At 41.4% G+C, this 23998-nt stretch overlaps 1 protein-coding gene across 2 annotated transcripts in view; it reads right to left on the bottom strand.

The window, feature by feature from the left end:
- Window positions 1-23998, bottom strand: part of ROR1 (receptor tyrosine kinase like orphan receptor 1) — a 457787-nt gene that overhangs the window by 20872 nt on the left and 412917 nt on the right. For both annotated transcript variants that reach the window (XM_042249177.2, XM_060410548.1), the window contains exons 5-7: window positions 19871-19998; window positions 17475-17792; window positions 15219-15464 (exon numbers count right to left, since the gene is read on the bottom strand). In XM_042249177.2, the coding sequence (XP_042105111.1) occupies window positions 15219-15464; window positions 17475-17792; window positions 19871-19998 (692 nt within the window). The remainder of the gene's footprint in view (window positions 1-15218; window positions 15465-17474; window positions 17793-19870; window positions 19999-23998) is intronic.

The following is a 23998-nucleotide window of genomic DNA, read 5'->3' as shown; positions in this document are numbered from 1 at the left end:
CTATACATAGCTTTTACTTGCACACACTTTCTTTGGGAACCTGCTGTTCAGTGAGATATGGCAGTAATTAGTCACACTTTCCATAGAAACAGACTCAACACGAGAAGTTAGGAAGGGGCACTAAAACCTGTCATCTGTGGGTTAACCCTTAGAGGAGCTGGGGGAAGGGTGAAATCTGCTTACTGAATATAATAAAAATTATAGTTTTAATATTTGTTGAGTGTTTTCTATCAGCAGAAAATCATGTTCGCTGTTATTATTATTAATATGGGCCATGTATTGTTCCAAGCACTTTTCATAACTCATTCATTTTATCCTCACCACCAACCCCATGGCATAAGCACCATCCTCATCCTTGCTTTTACAGATGAGGAAGCTGAGGGGCAGGGTGGTTAATTTACTTGCCCAAGGACATGTAGCCAGCGATTCAACAGCTCGGTTTCCTCTCCAGCTGGTCCTGCTCCAGTACACTAGACTGCCAGTCATTTGAGAGTGGCTGTTGTTCTGCACCTATTTTCCTGGTGTAGGTTTTCTCTTGTTTCATGGAAGTAGGAAGGAAGGAGGCCTGAAAGGTGAGGCTTTGCCAGGTATGATGCTTTTGAACTCTCCGCTTGTACACTGTGGCAGGTGAGCATAAACCCAGGCATCTCTGAAGGTTGTTCTAATCATACTAGTCGTTAGGAACTGGGTTTTGGATGTTGTAGTAACACCTATGTCTGCATGTTTGTGGGTGGGTGGACAGACTGAGGGAAAGGAATGGCTATATCTCTTTATCTATCTATCCATCCACTTTACACAACAAAGGAGAATACGTTTCAGAGTGAGAAATCTCTGAAGACAGACTTTTTCATTATCTGTGTAAACCTGAGTAGGCACGTGGCTTCTCTGAGCAAACTCATCTGTAAAATAGGTCTATTTCAGAAAACTGTTATAAATCACAAGTGAAGAAATATGGAAAGTATTTATTTTAGCACCTGTTACAGCTCAATCACATAATGTTTACCCTCCACCTTTAGAGTAGGAAGATTCAGGGAATAAAAGCTGTAGGCTGGAAATTCTAAATAACAGTAAGCCAGAAACCTCTCTCTAACCTCAATTATTCAAGGGGGAGAATACCTGCTCTGCCAACCTTGTTTAGTTCATATGAGAGAGGATAGTCAGCAAAGAGTCTCGGAAAACTGAAAACTACTGAGTAGTTATTCAATGCTGTTATTATTATTATTTGGAAAAGGAAATGGCAACCCACTCCAGTATTCTTGCCTGGAAAATCCCATGGACAGAGGAGCCTGGTGAGCTACAGTCCATGGAGTTGCAAAGAGTTGGACATGACTTGAGCGACTAACACTTTTATTATTATTACTAATTTTTTTTGGAGCATAATTTGCCTTATAATTTTTTGTTAATTTCTGCAGTAAAGCAATGGAACAGGATAGAAAGTCCAGAGATAAACCATTGCATCTATGCTTATTATTAACATTATAAAACACTTTCAAGATTCTAGACCCCCTGGGGGGGAAGTGCCTCTTGTTATTCTTGGATTTTCAGTGAAATCATTTTGAGGGTAAGATTACAAAAGGAATGAGGTTAATTTAGCACGAATGTAAAGCTAGTCATTTTTCTGGCCACATTTTTAGCAACAAGAGAAACTAGGGCCCTCACCTGTCTGGCAAACAAAGGAGTCTATTCTGTACTCACTCCGTATCAGATTATTCATGGAACGCCTTTGACTGTAAACGGGAGGTCTGGGACAAATCCCCGTGTAGGTCTGCAGGAGAACAAACTTCAAGAAGCTAAATCCTTTAAAAATTGTCAAACTTGGCTCCCTCTGATTACACTGAGGATATGCAAACAAGGACAGTGTCTTCTTGCCAAGTGAAATAATCAAGCAGAACACTACGTGGTCATGTTGGAAGTGACAGAAAACAAATTCAGGCCCATTGTAAGTCTTACTGACTACACGCTTCCTTTCCCACACGGCTCTCTGCACTTGGCTAGAAGGGGAGTCACCGTCTGGTTCAAAAAACTTCATATAAAAACATTCCACAGAACAACTAACCTTACTCATGGAAAATTAGAAAACTAACGTTTGCCCAACTTCTTTCTAATGTCCTAGACTTTTTATTCCTCATTTTAACCCTGCACTTTGGATTATCTTGTTTTCTATTTTTTTTTTTAAAGTCTTTCTTGAACTTGTTACACTATTGCTTCTGTAATGTTTTGGCTTCTTGGCGAGAGGCATGTGGGATCTTAGCTCCTCGACCAGAGGTTGAACCTGAATCCATCATGTTGGAAGGCAAAGTCCTAACCACTGGACCAACAGGGAAGTCCAGGTTATCTTGATTTCACATACAGGGAAACCGAGGCTGAGAAAGGATAAATTTGCCAAAGCTTGAACTGTGGTGTTGGAGAAGACTCTTGAGAGTCTTGATCTGCAAGATCAAGCCAGTCAATCCTAAAGGAAATCAACCCTGAATACTCATTGGAAGGACTGATGCTGTAGCTGAAGCTCCAATACTTTGGCCACCTGATGCGAAGAGCTGACTCATTAGAAAAGACTCCTGCAAGATTGAAGGCAGGAGGAGAAGGGGTTGACAGAGGACAAGATGGTTGGATGGCATCACCAACTCAATGGACATGAGTTTGAACAAGGTCTGGGAGATGATGAAGGACCGGAAGACCTGGCGTGCTACAGTCCATGGGGTTGCAAAGAGTTGGACACCACTGAGTGACTGAACAATGACAAAGGAAGTGGTGCAGTCAGGGTTGGAATGTAAGTCTGTCTTCGATGCCTCTGTGCTTTTTAAATTATATGACTAATAAAAATTAAAATACTATATGGAATTGTTTTTCATCATTCTTGTTAAGATTCCAAGATTCCTTCCAAGTAAGGACTAATATCTAGTGGGAGTTATACTATTAAAAAGAATCACATAAGAACAATGGACATTATTCCTACTATTCATTTTAAAGGGTAATAGACACCTCTGAGGCACTGCAAAGAAAATTGGCTGAAAATTAGAATGGGAAAGATTTTTAAAACTTTGGAATAACTGTTTAAAAGTTAAATGCACATATTAGTTACATCAAGTTAAATACTTGGGAATTTTGAAACCAACAATTTAGCCTGGACCACATGATTAATTTTCTTTTAAAAATCAACAATTTGGTATCACAGTTCACATCTGACATTCCTATTTTATTTTTACAATGATATTCAATACTTTTGATTAGTAATTAAATATAATGGAGAAAATACTTCTTTCTTCTCTTGGGGCTTACAGCAAGGTAAACACAATTTCTCATTCAAGAGGTACTTTTATGAAGTGAAACGTCATCTGGGATATTACTTTGAGTTAAAAAAAGAAAGTACTCAGATCTTAAATCTGGCAGAGGTGGGAAGAAGTCTTACAGAACCTTAGAATTCAAAGGAAATTAAACAAGTTGAATTATGATCTTGTCTGAAAAAATTTTAAAAACCATAGAAAACAAACAGAGGTGCCACCATTTATTATTTGAAAACTACAAAGTAAGTGGGCCTGTGGCAGATGGGGGCCTGCACTGGTGATATTTAAGCATGTACCTGGAAACTGAAGGAGGAAAGGTGGCAAATAGGCCTTCAGTTGGCACATTGGGTCCAGCCACTCGCTCTCCTGACTTAATGATAGAAATACTAAGGAGATGATCTATTGCCTTATGTATTCTCAAATGAATTCTTTAAAAGACTGAATAGCCCATATACAGTGATTAACATTTTTCTCCTTGGAAAATGTTTTAACCACATTAAGTTAGGGGCAGTAACTCATCTGTGAGTACTTGAGAAAAACCTTAGTAACTGGAATCCACACAAGTTCACTAAAAGTTTCTTTAAATCTTGGGGCCTACGTTTTCTACAAAAGGAAAGAGTTGGGCTAATCTTTTAAATTAAAAATTTTTTCTTAAAAATCATGGTAAAAAAAATGTAAGAAAATTTACCATCCTAAACATTTGGAAGTATACATTTCAATAGTGTGAAGTATATTCATACTATTGTACAGATCTCCAGAATTTTTTCATTTTGCAAAACAGAAACTCTGAACTCATTGAAAAGCAATTCTCCATTTCCCCCTCCCACCAGACCTTGGCAACCATTATTCTACCTTTTGTTTCTAGGAACTAGACTACTTTAGATATTTCATGTAAGTGGACTCATATGGTATTTGTCTTTCGGTTGGCTTGTTTTACTCAGAATAATGTCCTTAAGGTTTAACCATGTTGCATGTGACAAGACTTTCTTCTTTCTCAAGGCTGAACCATGATCCATCGTATGTAAGCACCACATTAAAAATTTTTTTTTTTACCCATTCATCTACTGGTCGGCATTGAGTTGCTTTCTGCTTTTCGGTATTGTGAATAATGCTGCAATGAACATGGGTGTGTAAATATCTTTTTGAGATCTTGCTTTCAGTTCTTTTGGATGTATACTCAAAGTGGGATTGCTGGATCATATGGTCATTCTATTTTTAACTTTCTGAGGAACGTCCATATGTTTTCTATAGTCACTACTGCAACATTTTTGCCTTTCTACCTACAGTGTAAAATGGTCCTGATTTCTCCACATCTTTGCTAATATTTGCTATATTCTCTATGGTTTTTCCAGCAGTCATGTATGGATGTACGAGTTGGACTGTGAAGAAGGCTGAGCGCCCAAGAATTGATGCTTTTGAACTGTGGTGTTGGAGAAGATTCTTGAGAATCCCTTGGACTGCAAGGCGATCCAACCAGTCCATTCTGAAGAAGATCAACCCTGGGATTTCTTTGGAAGGAATGATGCTAAAGCTGAAACTCCAGTACTTTGGCCACCTCATGCGAAGAGTTGACTCACTGGAAAAGACTCTGATGCTGGGAGGGACTGGGGACAGGAGGAGAAGGGGACGACAGAGGATGAGATGGCTGGATGTCATCACTGATTCGATGGACATGAGTTTGAGTAAACTCCAGGAGTTGGTAGTGGACAGGGAGGCCTGGCGTGCTGTGATTCATGGGGTTGCAAAGAGTCGGACACGACTAAGCAACTGAACTGACTGATCGAGCATATTCTTATAATGCTTGTTTTCCATTTGTATATCATCTTTGGAGGAATGTATAAGTTCTTTGCTAACTTTTTAGTTGAGCTAATCTTTAAGGAGCTATATGCTCTTTGGATCAAAGGGGAAAAAAAACAAATAAAGGATGCAATAAAAGTCCTAAAATTTCAGTAAGAGATCACACCAGATGTTAAAAACTAGTTCTGGTACAGACACTTGTTCCTTACTAGCTTTTTATTTTCCCCCAATTTAAAATAGTGGTTCACATTTAAGAAAAAAAAAGATTAAGAAAAAAAGATTCCAAAATCCAATAGGTTCTATAACATTGAATGTCTTTCATCTTTGATAGGATTATTTTGGAGTGATAGAGTAAACATGTCTAAACTTTAGCAGAACATTTGATCAAGTGATTCATGATATCATTATGGACAAAAGATAGAGGACTAGACAATAATATCAATAGATGGATTTGTACTTCATCACATGGCTATACTCTAATAGTGTTAATCAGCAAACAACATCAAATTATAGAAGGCTATCCTTGACAGGACCTGCCTGTTCAATACTGTCATCAATTACTTGATGATGACATGTTTATCAAACTTGAAATGGCCTGAGTCTAAGAAAGATAATTAGTTGACTACAGAAATAAAATTTTAAAGGATCACACACAACAGGTTAGAATAATGACCCTCAAACCAACAGCGGAAATTTTATAATATCTTGGGAGTTAGGTGAAAGCCCAGCTTAGAGAAGTCCATGATTCAACAGATGTACTAAATAATTTTTGATATAACCAAACTAAAGACAAACAAACAAAAGAAGACTCATAAGTTTTAGTGAAGACTTGAAGGCTCAGCTGGATCTAGCAACAGCATGATGAAATTTCTGAAAAAAAGTTCATAGCTGGCCCTGATAGCAATGAAACACCCTTTATTGGCAGTACTGAGTCATGGTCAAGAATCATGGTCCTCTTCTGGTCTGTTCTGGTTAAAAGATGTCAAAAATTGTTTCAACCCTAAGAGTCGTGTTTTTTAAGAAGGATTCTGGAGGAGCAAGAAACACTCAGAGAGGAGGATTGGTAAGGAAAGGTGGGAGGAGCTATATGCTCTTTGGATCAAAGGAGAAAAAAACTGAATGAAGGATGCAATAAAAGTCTCAAAATTTCAGTAAAAGATGAAACCAGATGTTCAAAACCAGTTCTAGTACACACACTTGTTCCTTAATACCTTTTTATATCCCCCCAATTTAAAGTAGTGGCTCACATTTAAGGAAAAAAAAAAACAAAAATCAGGAGATTTCACATACAAGTTTTAGCTTCTGGCAGACAAAGGCAGACTTGAACAGGGGGAACCAGCACATAACTTTGGTTAGAGAGATCACCTTGTCTCTGCAGGTCTCTGGCATGGCAGAGGTTGTTTGATTTCTATATTCCTTTAAGATGCTCTGATTTTATAAACGGAGTTGACATACCTTACTTAGACTCCCACTGAACTTTAGACTCTCTTATGAAGCAACTGATTTGAAGCCAGTGATGAATACTTCCCCTAAGTGTCCCCAGCTCACCGGATCTAGTCTTAGTCATTTTCTATCCAGCTCTATGCTGAGGCTGATTTCTATGCACAGGATTAATGGGACTCTGGCTTCCAGTTAGGTCCAGCTCTTGGGAGGCACTAGCATGATAAAAAAGAACCCCAGGGCAAGAAGAGAGAGTACGGTTGGTGTGTTTATTCCTCTGGCTCCCTTCCTGCTGGGTTGCAGAGGCTTGCCTGCCTGCCTCTACCAAAGGCCACAGCACACGCTGTACAGCCCTCTCTTCAGCCTCGGCTATACTCTATGGGGAGGGATAATCGACTCTTATCGACTCTCCAGGCCTAGAATGGTATTGCTTCACTCCTGTTAGCCCCAGGTCCTGCACCTTATTGGTTTACCCTAATCCTGCCAACACCTTTAAAAACCATATCTTTATAAAATTCTCCTTAGTCTACTTGCTTGTGCTTTTTGTTTCCTGCCAGAATCTTGACTGATGTAAAGCCAGTAACAACAATCACCATGGTGTTACAGCAGAGTTCTGTCACTCAAAGTTCAAAATGACAAGGAGCACTTCCTATTGGCATGGAGGTGGGCCCAAAGAGTTAAGGGCCTCCGAAAGCTTACTGCTAGAGTAGCTGACATACTAGGTAAGCGACTCAATATATACTGGGGACAATAAAATTTAAAAAATTCTTTTAGAGAAAATTATTTTATATTGAAACATGTTTGTGAACATGACTCAGTTATAAGTTTTTGGTAACTATTGTTCCTTACTTTGCTGAAAATATACAAAGACTGGAGACCAAAGTACATCTCGAAAATCTCTGGAGCACAAAAATAACTCTTCCGGAAAACTTCAAACTATACAAAGCAGTGCTCTATTCCTTCCTCTGCTCCCCCTCCCCAACATCCAATCCACTGTAATGTTCAATTTTAGTTTCAAGAAATGGCTGAAAGACAAATTGCCTTACAACAGGTCTTCTATGAAATATGGGAGAAGGCTGCTGACAGAGTGAGTTAAAAACTGCAGTGTTCGCAATCTGGAAAACATCTGCCTTGCCCCAAACTGTAAACCACCACGCTGGAGAAAATGGTTTGTGACAAAGCAGAACCCAGGATGGGTGTTTGTAAGGTTATGGGACAAGTCAGGGCTTTTCAGGCACAGAACTGGGCAACGTGCCCTTTGGCAAACTGGTGCAAGCCGAGGACTTAAAAGGAAATACAAAAGCAACAGGCCAGGTATGAAAACTCCATATGGAGCCAAATGGCTCACTACTTTTTGTATCAATGGGTACTCTTTGGTGAAGCTGGTTTAAGAGTAAAAATCGTACCACTGTTTGGAAGCTCTGGTTCTTTGGTGGATGAAGAAACCTTTATTTAGCAATGATTCAAACACTCTGGCCTGGCTAGCAGAAGAATCAAGACTCAACCTGGTGGAAATAAAGGGCTGTTGCTGTTACTGTTGTTAAGTCGCTTCAGTCGTGTCCGACTCTGTGTGACCCCAAAGACGGCTGCCCACCAGGCTTCCCTGTCCCTGGGATTCTCCAGGCAAGAATACTGGAGTGGGTTGCCATTTCCTTCTCCAAATAAAGGGCTAAGGTTTGAATATGAAAACATGAATGTAATCAAGGTTCTGCCTCCTCACTACAATTCAAAGAAAGAAATAAATAGGGGATCTTAATTAGTTGGGAAGACAGAAAATGTGGACCGAGGGAAATGGCCAGATCAATGCAAAAGGAGCTCCCAGAGAAATAGACATTTTTCACAGTTTCCCTCTCCGAGCTGCATAAAACAGCAATGATAAGGGCTACAGTGAGACTGTGAGTTGGGAGGTGTGCCTAGGTACCAGTTGGAAAGAACATAGGCAAATGTTTCTTTTTCGACTTCGTTTCCACCCAGTCCACAGTGTTTGGCTTGGAAGGTGGCCACAGGGACTAGAGGTGAAAATGTAGCAAATGAAGGTTTGCAGGCAGGATCTCAGGGAAGATGGCCAACTCTGAGGACTGGGAACCCACGGCTGCCAGGAAGGGAGGAGACTTAGGACTTAACGGGAAAAGGGCAGATGATGTGAGGCCTGTGTGGAGCTGCCAGGGGAATTAGTCCCTATCAGGCCGAGGCTAAGAACGCCCTGAACACCCTGGTCTCAGAGTAGATGTCTTATGGCTGGGGGCTCCATTCCTGCATCTGTGCAGCTTCAAGTAAGAAAATCAAAGACGTAGAGAGGGACTTCCCTGGTGACTTGGTGGATAAATCCACCTGCCAGTGCAGGGGATTTGGGTTAGATCCCTAGTCCAGGACGATTTCACATGCCATAGAGCAACTAAGTCCGTGTGCCCACAACTACTGAAGCCCGTATATCTAGAGCCTGTGCTCAGCAACAAGGGAAGCCAGCGCAATGAGAAGCCCCTTTACCACAACTAGAGAGTAGCCCCCAGCTTGCCGCAATTAGAGAAAAGCCCACACATTAACAAAGATCCAGCGTGGACAAAAATAAATAAATAAACAGACAAAGATTAAGAAAAAAGATGACCTAGAGAGCTCATAAGGATCAAAGGGAAAAGGAAAACGATAAAGGAATGTTTATTCTTCTGAATAAGATAGAATTTGTTCTTTAAGCAGAAGCAGCAGCAGCATGGTGGACACAGGCTGGACCTTGAATCCTGTGGACCCAATCATATCTTTGGTAAAAACAACATTGTCTCAGCTTCTCCATCAGTAAAATGGAGGTGACACCTTTAACCTCATGGTTATTATGAGGGTTAACTCAACACATTTTATTGAGCATCAGCTAAGTCATAGGCCAGGTGCTATTGTAAAGAACTTCACACAGTGTTCAACCAATAGCAAATATTAGCACACACAGAAAAGCACACTACAGCACACAGGAACACTGGGAACTACAGTGTTTAAAGTGATTTGTACTTTGTCCCTCTGATTCTCCTACTAGATTGTAAGCTACAGGAGGGCACGGCTTGTTCATAAAATCTAAAGCATAGTAGAAGTTCAATATATAGACGTTGGTTTCAGTAAGTGAATGAATAAATAATAACTGTTCTAATTGCTGGATATCTGGGATAGGAAAGAAAAGACAGGGAAGATGAGCGCTCAAGTCTGGCTCAAACTTCTTTTGTTCTTTCCCCTTCTCCAGGCACTGCCTCGGCTCATGTACGCAGCCCTAGCTAAGCCAGTTCCCAGAATTCACAGCAGACATATTTGGTTGTGTTTAATTTTATGTTCTGTCTTAGAGTAAAAGTTCACAGATAAAACGATCTGGGGCACACTGTTCTCAAATGCCTTTATTCTAGAAACTATAACAAATGCTCACATTCTGCATTTAATTAGGTCTATACTTCTTTCAGCCTTACTTAGTTGAAATGAAAACAAAAGATATCAGTAGGAAAATGAGAAACCCCATGGAGATTTCGAAACCTCTTTAACTTTGACTTAACTAAAGAATGCAGGAACATTCCCATGAGATTCCATCCCCTTGGAGAAGGAGGAGGAAAAGGACTCATTATAAATATGCCCCACAAGCTTACACCATATTCTCCATATCTCTATCACCAATCTATCAATCTATCTATCCATCCATCTATCCACCTACCTATTTATATACACAGACACACACATACATACATCATAGAATTTACAAGATAGGCTATAGCTTTGAATCCTGGGTCCACTTCTTATTAATCGTGTGGCCTTGGACAAGTTATTTAACTTCTCTAAGTCTCATTTTTCTCTTCTTGGGTAAAATAAAACCCAATTCATACAGTTATAGAGCTACTATACATAAGATAATACATTTTAAAAAAACCAACCCTTCATATAGTGGCTGTTTGGTAACTGCTGTTTAATATTGTTATTCTATAGTTTAAATTATATAATTTATACAGTATATACAATATACTATATTCTATAGTCTAAATTGTGTAATTCTATCTAATTCAGTCTCAGAGTTTCCCACACCTGGCACTACTGGCACTTTGGGCTGGATAATTCTTTGTGTGAGCTGTTCTGTGCATTCTGGGGTGTTCAGCAGAATCCCTGGCCTCTGCATGATAGAAGCTAGTAGCATTCCCCCGGGCTTCCCCAGTGACTTAATGTCAAAGAATCTGCCTGCCAATGCAGGAGTCATAGGTTCGATCCCTGGGTCAGGAAGATCCCTGGAAAAGGAAATGGCGACCCACTCCAGTATTCTCGCCTGGGAAATCCCATGGACAGAGGAGCCTGGTGGGCGACATACAGTCCATGGGGTCACAAACAGTCAGACACAATTTAGTGACTAAACAGCAGCAACAAAGCTTTCCCCAACCCCACTCAGTTGTGATGACCAAAATATCTCCAGATATTGCTAAATGGTCCCTGGAAGGCAAAACTTCCCGTTTGAGAACCACTGGTATAGAACAAAGAGTGAGTGGCCCCAGAGCCAGGAGACCTGGTTTCTATTAACTCATTTGTGTTCTTGGGTAAGTCCTACCACTTCCCTAGACCTTGGCTGTCTCATATGTTAAAATAGGGCAGGAAATTCCTGCTTTATCTTTCATGATTTTTCTAAGGATGAAATGAGAAAAAAAGCAAATGCTCTAAAGAAATGTTATAAAAGTAGGATTCTGTATGATTACTTTGTTAGAGGTGGGCTATTGAGGGGCAATTACAAGAAGCCTCATCTTGGAACAACAGCTGATGCCGACCTACTCTCTTTTGTAATTCATACCCTAGGGAGCCGCTAGCCTCTCAGCAGCTGTTTATTGATCACATGTCAAGGATTCCCTGTTCCTTTAATGGATGTATTTGTGGCTTGGCCTGAAGAATTCAAAAGGAACTGTTTTCTCTCAAAATGAATTGAAAATGTTCTTTTCAAGAAATTATTATTATAAGTGGTGAAAACTGGCTTGTCATCTGTAGATTTACCTGTCATCTAAATTTCTCTCTCACGTGACTAGAATTAACCAGTCCTCAGAATTCTGCAGATTGATATTCAGAAAGAAGTATCTTAGGGTTTCCCACGTCACTGAACTGATTAATACTATAGTAATATACTGAGAAGCACTGTGATGGATTTCTTCATTAGCAAGGGAACGAGTGTTGATGTCATATCATGTTATGGGAATCAGTGTACTGAAATCCAGAGAGCCTATTGTCATCCTTTTATTTATTTCTGAAAGATCTTTAAATGGGAAATAGCAGAGTGTCTGGGAAAAGAGCACGAACTTGGAGTTTGGTCGGAGCTATATGCAAATAGACAAGGGTTCAAGGTCCAATGCTAGGAGTTATCTCATTTAGACATATACCGTGGTGGTAGGATATGTTAATAACATCTGTCCCACAGTGTGGTGATGAATTTTAAATTGAGATGAAGATGTAAAGCACAAAGCACCATGCAGGCACATGGTAGATAATATAGGTGGTCTTTCTCTCTCTGTCTAAGGTCTGAAAGACTGCTCGAGGGTTTTTTTCATCCCTCAGAGAGTGTTTTTGGTCTGACTGCCTAAAGAATGCTGCTGAAATGAAAATCAGTACTTTCTAGGTATCAAGTCTTGACTTAAACTAATTGTAATAAAGCTTGAACCCAATTATCAACAAATCTTCCAGCTCATGAGTAAATTATCTCCCAATATCTTTTTTATTTTTTAAAATTGTATTCCAGAATAGTCGGTTTGTACTGTTGTGTTAATTTCTGCTGAGAGAAAGGGACTCAGTTAATACATGTGTATCTTCTTTTCATTGGATACTGAACATAGTAACCTGTGCGATACAGTAGGACTTTGCTGTTTATCCAGCCAATATATACTAGTTTGCATCCATTAATCCCAAACTCCCAAACCTTCCCTCCTATCTCCCTCTCCCCCTTGGCTACCACATATCTGTTCCCTATGTCTGTGTATTTCCCTACTTCAGATGAGGATTGCAGTTGGAAATTCTGGGTCAAAAGTCACCCACAGGACAATGGTGTTCACCTGGAGTCAAGTGAACAATGCATTTTTTTTCCTTAAAATCATTCATTTGGTTTCCTTAAGGACACAGATCAGTCTCCTAAGACAGCACAGTGGAGTAGCAGAAAGATGAGTCAGACAGACTAGTGGGGTAACTCTGTTGTTGTCTGAGCCTCAGTTTCATCATGAGCAGTATGTGCTGTGCTCAGTCACTCAATCGTGTCTGACTCTTTGCGACCCTATGGACTATAAACTGCCAGGCTCCTTTGTCCATGGGGATTATCCAGGCAAGAATATAGGAGTGGGTCACCATGCCCTCCTCCAGGGGATCTTCCCAACCCAGGGATCGAACCCAGGTCTCGCCCCATTGCAGGCAGATTCTTTACCATCTGAGCCACCAGGGAAGGGTTAATAATACCTGTCTCTGTCTCAGGGAGAGGGTGAGTATAAATAAAGCCTTGGAAACCTCAAGAATGATGCCTGGCACATGGGACGTGCTCAGTAATTGTTGCTATTTTCTCTGGCTCTCTGGCAGATTTTCACACCTACCTGATGTAGGAGAAGAGATGGAGCAATTAAGTAAGTGATTATAACTCTCCTTTTCATGTTGAATATAGCATGTGGGAAAACCATAAATTTTAAGTGCTCATCATTTAAAAAATACAGAATAATTTTCTTTGAAGTTTCCAATGGTGGCTCTGGAAGAGTTAATGTCCCAATTTGTTCTTTATGCTGCATATGAAGGCATTTTAAAGCCTAGTGACATAAAAAAGGTCTGGTTACCTCTTTTTCAAACTGAGCATGTTGAACCATCCCTAAAACCATTTTGCAAGGGAAGACGATATGGCGTAACAGATAACATGTAAGAATGAAACTATAGTATAATAGTTTCCCCGATTTTCATCACTGAGAAATCTTTCAATATTTTTGCTACTTTCCCCTAATGATCTCTGTAGTATATTTCAGCTTCCTGTTCTTTGTTTCACGGCATTTGTGCTAACTTCTACTGTATCACACACACTGCATTACGATTGTAATATGAATCACATTTTTTCCTTTTTCAGCCTCCCTACTCCACAACAGGTTCAACCAGTATCTGCTGAGAACAAGCATCTCTCTGTATGTGTAGTGAGTACGTAGGTGCACAGTCTCTTCAGTCGTGTCTGATTCTTTGAGACCCCATGGGCTGTAGCCCGCCAGGCTCCTCTGACCATGGGATTTTCCAGGCAGGAATACTGGAGTAGGCTGCTGTGCCCTCCTCCAGGGGATCTTCCCAACCCAGGGATCGAACCTGTATCTCTTGTGCCTCCTGCACTGGCAAGTGGGTTCTTCACTACTAGAGCCATCTGGGAAGCCTCCGATATGTGTATGCACGCGTGCTCCGTTGCTGCAGTCATGTCTGACTCTTTGTGACTCTATGGACTGTAGCCCGCCAGGCTCCTCTGTCCATGGGACTCTCCAGGCAAGCATGCTGGAGTGGGTTGCCATGCCCTCCTCCAGGGGATCTTCTCTACTCAGGGATCAAACCCAGGTCTCTTGCATTGCAGGCAGATTCATTACCGCTGAGCTACTGGGGAAGCCCTCTATATGTGTATATTACATACTAATTATAATTAGTTCCTCTTTATATATATACTGACTACATAAAAATTACACAAGAAAATATTTATTAAACAGTTACTATCTTCCAGATATCATAGAGTTTTTCAGTTAACAACTTACTTATTCTCTTAAGAAACCCTGAATGTAAATCGTTATCATTCCCATTTTACTGGAGTGGCTTTCCTATGACATCCTGATGCTCCCCCATGCCTGGGAAACTCAAGTGATGTTATTTATGAGAACTATAATCAGGAAGACAAATCGTTAAAAAATCATCCGAAACTCCCAGTGTCACCAACATTTTCATTCTCTTTCTCTTACCCTCCAAACATTTTCTAGAAAAAGGAACAAACGATTCAGAAATTTCATGTTCTTCCTATACTTCTGCAGTATAAAAGGATGAGGCAAGGGACACAGTTTATCCACAGGTTGCCCTGGATCCCTGAGTTCTGGCTATATGATTCATCCTCTCCTGTGGGTTTTCTCAAGGACACAGAAAAAATGGTTCCCTTTCTGCTTCCAATACACCTGTTGTGCTAAAAAAGGTACACGTGGACATGGACCATCGTGGGTAACATCTCACTTCATGAATGACTGTGATAAGGTGCTTCTCCTGTACTTCCAGAGAGATGGTGCCTGTTATACCCACTAATACAACGGCCGCAGGAATAAAAGCAGTTTCCTCCTTGAGAGTGTGCTTTGGTATCCAAAAAGGTATTTTCTGCTCAGATAGCAAAATTTATCTATCCTAGAAACAGAGTTAGAGATCAAACAAACATTATCAACCTCCTTTGGCCCCTTATATGATTCTCCTAAGGGAAGGGGCATAGAGCTGGGATCTTTTAAAGTAGGGGTCCCTAATCTCTGGGATCTAATGCCTGATGCTCTGAGGAGAAGCTGATGTAATAAGAATAGAAATAAAGTGCACAATAAATGTAATGCCCTTGAATCATCCCCAAGCCATCCCCCCATCGCCTGGACTGTGGAAAAACTGTCTTCCACAAAACTGGTCCCTGGTGCCAAAAAGGTTGGGGACCACTGTTTCAAAGTGACTGAAACCATGAAAGGCAGTGACAGTATTTACCACATGCTGGGATGTCGCACAGGTCAAACTTATAGTTTTCATCCAAGGTGAAGCACCAGGGCGCTTCCTTCTGATTCCCCGGGTTGCGGCAGTAGGAGTGTCCTCCGTTCAGCTCTGGGAAGCGGAGGGCGGTGAAGGTGTGCGTGTGGGGATACTGGGAATTCCAGGGCTGGCACTGGCGCCCTGATTTGGTCACACTGACGGTGCCCCGGTAGTCCACGCCCGTGCTGTTATAGCACTTGTGATCTGAAATACATGAAAGAAGAGCCCAAACTGTGAGAGACAGAGACAGCGCTGGGGCTCCTGGCCAGCGGTTTCTGGAGGGAAGACGTGCAGTCACCCCCACGGCCGAGGCTTCCCCACCGGCCGGGGCCACGTGGCAGTCTCCCGCATGCTGGGCTGGGACACAGAGCAGACCTCGAGGTGATCCTGCTGGGAGGATTTAGGGCTTATGCTTGAGGAAGGAAACCAGTCTCCACAATTATTCTTGATATGGAACACAGAAGAAAATCAGAACTGGGGCAGGATCCGGGGGCACAGGAGCAATCACCTAGTGAATGGTTCAGGGACTGCTCTTTCCATTTCTGCTTGGTGACCTTAGACATGAGATAGATGGATGCTGCTGCTGCTAAGTCACTTCAGTTGTGTCCGACTCTGTGAGACCCCATAGACAGCAGCCCACCAGGCTCCGCCATCCCTGGGATTCTCCAGGCAAGAACACTGGAGTGGGTTGCCATTTCCTTCTCCAATGCATGAAAGTGCAAAGTGAAAGTGAAGTCGCTCAGTCATGTCTGACTCTTAGTGACCCCATGGACTGCAGCCTACCAGGCTCCTCTGTCCATGGGATTTTCCAGGCAAGAGTACTGGAGTGGGGTGCCATTGCCTTCTCCGAGACAGATGGATAGGTCATGGGATAAAGAATGTAGTCCTCAGAAGATGTTCCTTAGTAGCAGTGCACTAGGGGTTTCTGACAGGAGTTTGGCCATCGCTGTGCTGATACACTGGACATCTTCAACAAGCAGGTCCTATTAAATCCTCCTTCCGGGATCTGATGCTTGAAACCATGGCAAAAATCAATTAAGCTGAAATAAAGCGAAATCTGGAGGGGTAATGACAAGATGAGAGTAATAATAGTAATAATGATGGTATTGCTATTATATGTTAAGCATAGTTCTAAGCATTTTAGGTGCACTAACTTATTTAACTAATAAAAGAGTTAACTACCAAAAGGAAACAAAAACATTACCAGTCAGTAAAGTGCAATATAGATGGATGGGAAATGCACAGAAAACAGTCTTTTGTTTGTTGGCAGTGAGAGGATGGAGGCAAATTCCCATATAGATAGATAGATAGATAGTGGTATAATATAACTCAATTTACCATTAATGTATTTAGAACATTCAAGATATTGGGCAACCTTAACTACTATCTCATCCTAGAACACATACATCACCCCCAAAGGAAACCCTATGTTCATTAAGCAGTCACTCCACACTCTCCCCTAGTCCCTACAGCTGGCAATCTGCTTTCTATCTCCATGGAATTGTCCACTCTGGATGTTGTATATAAATAAACTCATACAATGGTGTCTGACTTCTTTCTATAACAGTCTTTTTAAGGTTCAGCCATATTATAGCATGTAACAGGATTTTACTTTTTTTAATGGATAAACAATATTTCATTGGGGAAGATCCCTTGGAGGAGGGCATGGCAAACCATTTCAGTATTCTTGCCTGAAGAATACCACGGACAGAGGAGCCTGCAGTCTACAGTCCATGGGGTCTCACAGAGTCAGACACGACTGAAGTGACTTAGCATACAGCATGCAATATTTTGTTATATGGATATGCCACAATGCATTCATCTACTTACCCCACTGATGGACACTTGGGTTGCTTCCACCTTTTAGCTACGGTGAATAGAACTGTTATGAACCTTTCTGTACAAGTTTTCTTTGAACACCCTTTTTTAATTCTTTTGGGCCTATATCCAGGAGTGGCATTACTGGGACATATAGTAATTCTATTTTTAAGTCATTAAGGAACCAGCAGCCATATTTTTAAATTATCATCTTCAAGTAACTTTTTGAAGAATGGCACTGCATTTTACCCACTGGAAACTCAGCCCCCACATGGTATCTGGACCACTGGGAAGTAATCTGACTACCAACACAAATTATTACTGAGGATCAAGGTCCAGTTTTCCTGGGGCTGCTGGCCCCTGAGGCAGCACAGGAGGTCAGGGGCTACCACCTACTTTTATTGATGGGATCCGCCATGGGAATTCCAATCCGGATACAGTTTGCAGCTTCAGGACTCTCGGGCTGGGGGAGATCTTCACAGTTCGGCAGTTTCAGCCTCATCAGTATCATGGGATTTGATCTCGCAAAGATGTACTCTGTTTGACACAGGACGTTTTCCAGGATTTCACATTCATCACGACACAAGTCCCTGGGCTTTGGGACCGACGAGGTTTCATCACAGTATGGGAAGGCGTAGTGACACAGGGAAGGAATGGCGAACTGAGAGCACTTATCAGATAAGTGACTGGAGGTGCCAATCATCGTGAAGGCAGCTGGAAGACAAACGCAGTCATTAACTCCCAGAGGCAGCGTTTATCTCCCCTGGCTATCCAGTCAACAGACATCAGATGCAAACACATACTGGAAGGAATCTGCTATCCTCAGACAGACAAGGCCAGGACAAGGAGATTCATTTCAGATGTCTAAGCAGCTTACTTTCACTGGCTTGAAAAAAATAATTTTGACTACAAAGTTTAAAAAAACAGGATTAAGTTACATATGTACTGTTTCCTAATAAAAAGAATTAATTAGGTTAAAGTACAATATATTTTTCATTTTTACTACAAAGCAACAGAACTTTGTGTTTCATCCGGTACTTTTTATTAGTTTTGTAAGGCTTCTAAAACATTTGACAGCTGCAGGGCAGAACTTGCTTTATACAGTGGCTGAACCCAATCACAGGATTTATTTAGTTCTGTGTCTCAGTTGTTGGATGACCTTGGGTAAATGGTTTAATTTCCTTATAATTTGAAGACTTTTGATCCCATCTTCTGAACATGAGGCAACTCATTTGAAAGTTCTCAAAGAGCACAACTCAGTTGTCCAATGTATATTGTAGAATATCAGTGGTTGCTTTGCCTAATCTCTTATCCCCATACCAGCCTTTGCACACATCTACTGACAAGGAGCTTATACTCACAACGCAGCCTGTGAAGTTTTTGGTATACTGGTTCCCAAAGCATGTTCCTCAGAACATCAATTATGTAGAATGTTAAAAGTGTCTGAGGAACTGGGGTTCCATAGCTAAACAAGTTTGGAAAATGCTGGGTTAATCAAAGTTAGATGGATTTTTTTCTAAAAAGAAAAAACTGTAACACTCTCCAGTAAGCTGGTATCTATTGAAAATGTCCAAGAGAGGATTATTATAAATGGGTGACCAAATATTTATATATTTATATCAGAACTTCCATTTATTTTTGTGAATACCTAGTAAAAAGTATGTTCAAGTGATTTTTTATTAAGTTGAAATGTATCTTTTATAGCTTCTCCCTACCAGTCTTGCTTCTCTGGAATTTCACGGACTTTCCTCTTGAAAGCCTGAGAGATTTAGCAACTGGCAAATACATCTTCCTATAGTTGTTTCTTCACATTAAATGATTCCCCTGGCCCCCTCTTGGTTCCCTCAAATTCCTCTTGGGACATAGTTTCTGGGCCGTTGGCTATTCTATGTGTCTTGGGTTTGTTCTTGCCTCTCTTAAATCATAGGGTTGCCAGCTAAACTACAGGGCATCTGAATTTCAGGTCAACATTTGGGACATATACTAAAATATATCAGATGCAATGGGGTGTCTTCTATTTTCAGTGCTAACGTTGGAAACCTTATTAGAATTTCAGAAAAGCCACTTTAATGCATTTAATGTACAGGGCACCAAGGCATAATAACGACACCAATGGGAGAGACACAGGCTGCTGTAACCATCCAAACAAAGTATACAAAATTGTGCAGTGGCCAGCACCACCTACCTTGTATGTGCTAGGCAGTGCTTCAGTATTTGATTTCCATTAAAAAGATCCTTTCAGTTCAGAAACGTGAAGGGTGAATAGAGAAAGCTAGAGCAGGAGTAGACCCATGATCATCTCACCTCCTCACTCACTTCACAGATGAAGAAAGAGATTTCCATGGAGAGTAAGATTTTCTTCAAAGTCACACTAATGGCAAATTGGGATTCGTATCCAGAATTCTAACTCTAAATTCATCCCCTTTCAGTAGACACAATGTTATTTCCAAACAGTAAACTCTGTGAGGGCAGAGACATACCTGGCTTATTCCTCACACCATCACATCGTCCATGCCCAGCCCAGGTCCTGGTATGCCAAAAGCACTCAATAATATTTATTGAGTGTTTGAATGAAAGTGAGACTTCTCAAAGCCTCCTTTTCCTCCAAGGGCAACCTTTAATAAATTATTCTAATGTAAATTTCAGAACAGAGATTATATCTCTGGCTTCTTTATGGCCCCGTTCCTAACCCCTATGCCTTGACTAATCCTTTGTCAAGAGAAGGGCTCAATAAAACTTCTGGGGAGAAAAACTGTTATGCAAAGTATAAATATAATTTCATTGCTACCAACCTGTGATCTGATTTTCTATTTCCCCTTGCATGTGCAAAGACTCCATGTAGACAGTGCGGTTGCCAATAAATCTTGCACAGGCAATCCCCCGGTACGGCTGACAGAATCCATCTTCTTCATACTCATCTCTGAAAACAGAGCACATACGTAAGCTGGAGCAGGACACACACGCAGTTGGCGCTGACTGCGCGATGCCCCAGACAGTCACGAGGGGGCGCAGTCGGGCACAGTATCCTCAAGACTGGGTTAAGGACTCCGGCTTCCTCCTCAGTTCCATCCATCGCTTAAAACATCTGTTGGTCACATTGGTCAAGTTTCCTTCACCTCTAGAAATATCATCCTGAAGCACAAAATCATCCTTAAATGTGGGAGAAAACACTTTTATTTTCGCAGCTGGTGGTGGGCTGGAGGATGATGTAGTTGTAAGAGTAAAGAGGAAATGAGTTGGAAATCTGGGCACATGTTCTACAGTTTTTTTGTTTTTTAAGCACAGATTATTTCTGTTTCATTTGCTACAAAGGGGTGGGCGCATTACCCCAAGACCTACTCAGACTGATATGTCAATTGGGAAGCTCCACGAGGTGAAAAGCTGGGTGCCGCGGGAAGGAAAACAGAGGGCAGTCCCGTTACACGGCTCCTGCTTGAGACCCATCACCCCCACCCTGCAGAGACTGTCCACGGCAAACTGTGGACTGGGCAATCTCAGATCAGTCACCAAGGCCCAGGAAATCCAGAGAAAATGTCCATTGAAACTTGCTTTCATAAGTTGCTAGAACAAAACAAAATCTTAAAAAAAAATTGTCTCCTCAAGTTATAATAATAAAAGGGAGGGCACAGATTTTATTCTGAAGATAAAGTGAAAGTCGCTCAGTCGTGTCCGACTATTTTCAGCCCCATGGACTTAGTCCATGGAATTCTCCAGGCCAGAATACTGGAGTGGGTAGCCTTTCCCTTCTCTAGGGGATCTTCCCAACCCAGGGATCAAACCCACGTCTCCCGCATTGCGGGCAGATTCTTTACCAGTTGAGCCACAAGGGAAGCCTAAGAATACTGCAGTGGGTAGCCTATGCCTTCTCCAGCGGATCTTCCTGACCCAGGAATTGAACCAGGGTCTCCTGCATCCCAGGAGGATTCTTTACCAACTGAGCTATGAGGGAAGCCCCATTCTGAAGAAGGGGATACCAGAAAGTGGTGTCATTAGTGACTGCGGAGTAAATGGCTAGAGACCCAAGGCTGGAGATTAGGACCCAAGAAGGCAGGTTCAGCTTGAAAGGACAGAGGCCAAAATCTCCCACTTGGGCCTATGATAAGCATAAGACACCAGAGTACAAGATATCAATATGGTTCTGAAAGGCAAACTACAGCCAAGCAGAAGGCTACCTGCCAGGCTTATGGCCCTGGATGCTCCTCCTCTGTTAACCTGGCTGGAAGCAACATCTTGCCTGAAAGAAGTGCCATTTTTTTTCCTCTTTGGTTTCTTCTAAGTTAAAATACTTTAGAGCAAAAGTCAGGAGAACAAATTCTCCTGCTGGATTTAACATCTGCTTATCCTTAGGTGTGATTCCCTGGTGGCTATGACAGTAAAGAATCTGCCTGCAGTACAGGAGACCTGGGTTCGATCCCTGAGTCAGGAAGATCCCCTGGAGGAGGAAATGGCAACCCACTCAGTATTCTTGCCTGGGAAATACCATGCACAGAGGAGCCTGGTGAGCTACAGTCTATGGGGTCGCAAAGAGTTAGACATCATTGAGCGACTAACACTTTTACTTTCTTATCCTCAGGCAACCTCTCAAATCCTCTGAGCTATGGTTTTCTTATCTATAAGATGAAGATAATAATTGACCTCCCAACCCTATAGGTCAAAGTCAGGTTGCTGTTTGTTGTTTAGTTGCTAAGCCATGTCCCTTCGCATCCCTGTAGACTAGCGTGCCAGACTTCTCTGTGCATGCTATTTCCCAGGCAAGAATACTGGAGTGGTTTGCCATTTCCTTCTCCAGGGGATCTTTCTGACCCAGAGATAGACCCTGTGTCTCCTGCATTGGCAGGTGGATTCTTTACTGCTGAACCAAAGTCATGAGGATCCTATCAAACTGTGTAAAAGCTTTAAAAAAGTGCTACACAGAGGTAACATATAATTATTATTAAAGCCCTTACAGTTACCAAGAGGGCTTCCCTAGTGACTTGGAATCTGCCTAGAATGCAGGAGATCCAGGTTTGATCCTAGGTTGGGAAGATCCCTTGGAGAAGGGAATGGCTACCCACTCCAGTATTCTTGCCTGGAGAATTCCATAGACAGAGGAGCCTGGCAGGCTACAGTTGTCCATGGGGTTGCAAAGAGTCAGACATGACTGAATGATTAAGACTAGCAGGTACCGAAGAAGATATTTAAAAGATAATTATTTGCTAAGCTTCTGCTTTGTAAAATCAACTGTGTTCATAGCTCTGGCCTTGGACATCCACACCTGAAGGTTCAGGGAGGGAGTCTAGAAAGCCCAGTAGAATAGGAAACCATGTGAAAAAAATCTGATAGAGCTGATCCTTAAAAGACACTTGTTTTCAGCTGCTTTCTACTCCCTATTCACTGAAACAGTCAAGTTAAAGGTGGAGATGGGAGTAGTATCTCCAGTTCAGTCCCCCAAATAGTTTGCAGTGCAAAGCTCTTAAAAAACGTAAACTTTAAGTACACATACAAATGAATATATCATACACCTGACATAAAGACATTGAAATTTTAATGTTGCAAAATCCTGCAAGCACTCCACATGTTTACTTTCATAAATCCTAGAGTAATGTTGAAGCCTTTTTGGCTTAAATTTTACTTGGGTTGTAAAATTAACCCCACTTTTATTGGGTAACTAATACCATAAACCTATGGGGAGAAAGAAGTTTCTTGATGACCCAGCCTTGGATCTTGAAAACTGAAGTCCTGAGGCCAGAAAGTACCCCCACACCATCACCCCCCTGCTATTATAGATGATGCTATTCTACCCCTAGGCATTAGCAGAGTCCTGGATCTTTAAGGTGTCATTATGAGAACACTTCTTCCTCCCCCACATTAAATTCTCAAGGCCTCAATTTATATCTCTTGGGAGGACAAAACCCTGGAATTACCCCCAGATATAAATCCCTGACCTACTGGGAGTTCCCATATTTTATGTGTGAGGCTTAGGCTAAACTTCTTACCACCTTTCCAATTCGAGATTCTGAAAAGACCCTTTGAATACTGTTTTTCAGAATAAAATGGAATGCAATTCTTTGGCTGCCTATTTCTTATCGAGGGCTTTAGATCTGTAGGTGTATTACATTTTTTATTGTGCCCAGAATTCTTAATACTCTGACCAGTCCAGTCTCTTGGGAATAGATGTAAAAAACAAAGCAAACAAACAAACAAAAAAAAATAGTATGCTATGTCATCTGCTAGGGAGTAGTTCTCAGTCCTGGCTGTTTACACCATCTCCTTAAGAAGCTTTCGAAAATTCCTATGTCCAAACCCCACCTTGGACCTATTAAATCATAGTCTCTGGGGATGCAGCTTAGGTATTCATGCATTTTAAAAAGCTCTCAGGTGATTTGACTGTGGTCGAGAACCACAGCACTAGAAAAACAAACATGTCTTAAGTGTCTGCCACTCTCTGTGCTGAGTACTATGATAAGTGCTTTCTTCAAAGTAGCCCCTTGTGACGTTACTATCCTTATTTATCTGAGTGAGAGACTCAAGTTCAGAGAAGTTAAGTAACTGGCTCAGACTCACAAGGCCAGCAAATGGAGGAGCTAGGATTTAATCACAAAATTCAAGCTCAAGCCTGACTACCAGGCTATAACAGTGCTCTGCTTTTCAATCCTACTTTAAAGTAAATCAGCCTAATAATAAATAAGAGACTTTATAATGAGCCTTTACTCTGTTCCAGGCACTGTTAAATTTCATTTACATATAAAATCAATATTAAGTCATTTAATGCTGACAACTGTCTTATACAGAAGGTGAAGATGTAAGTACTCCCATTTTACAGATGAGAAAACTGTAGAGTCAGAAAGAGCAAAAGAACTTGTCCACTTTGACACAGTAAGCAGAAGAACTAGACCTGCCCCCAAACCTGAGCTTGTAACCCTGGTATGCAACTTCCTTCC

The sequence above is a fragment of the Ovis aries genome, chromosome 1 (genome assembly GCF_016772045.2).
Source record: "Ovis aries strain OAR_USU_Benz2616 breed Rambouillet chromosome 1, ARS-UI_Ramb_v3.0, whole genome shotgun sequence".
In the NCBI taxonomy this organism is placed as follows: Eukaryota; Metazoa; Chordata; class Mammalia; order Artiodactyla; family Bovidae; genus Ovis; species Ovis aries.
This window is presented reverse-complemented; position numbering and strand designations above follow the sequence as displayed.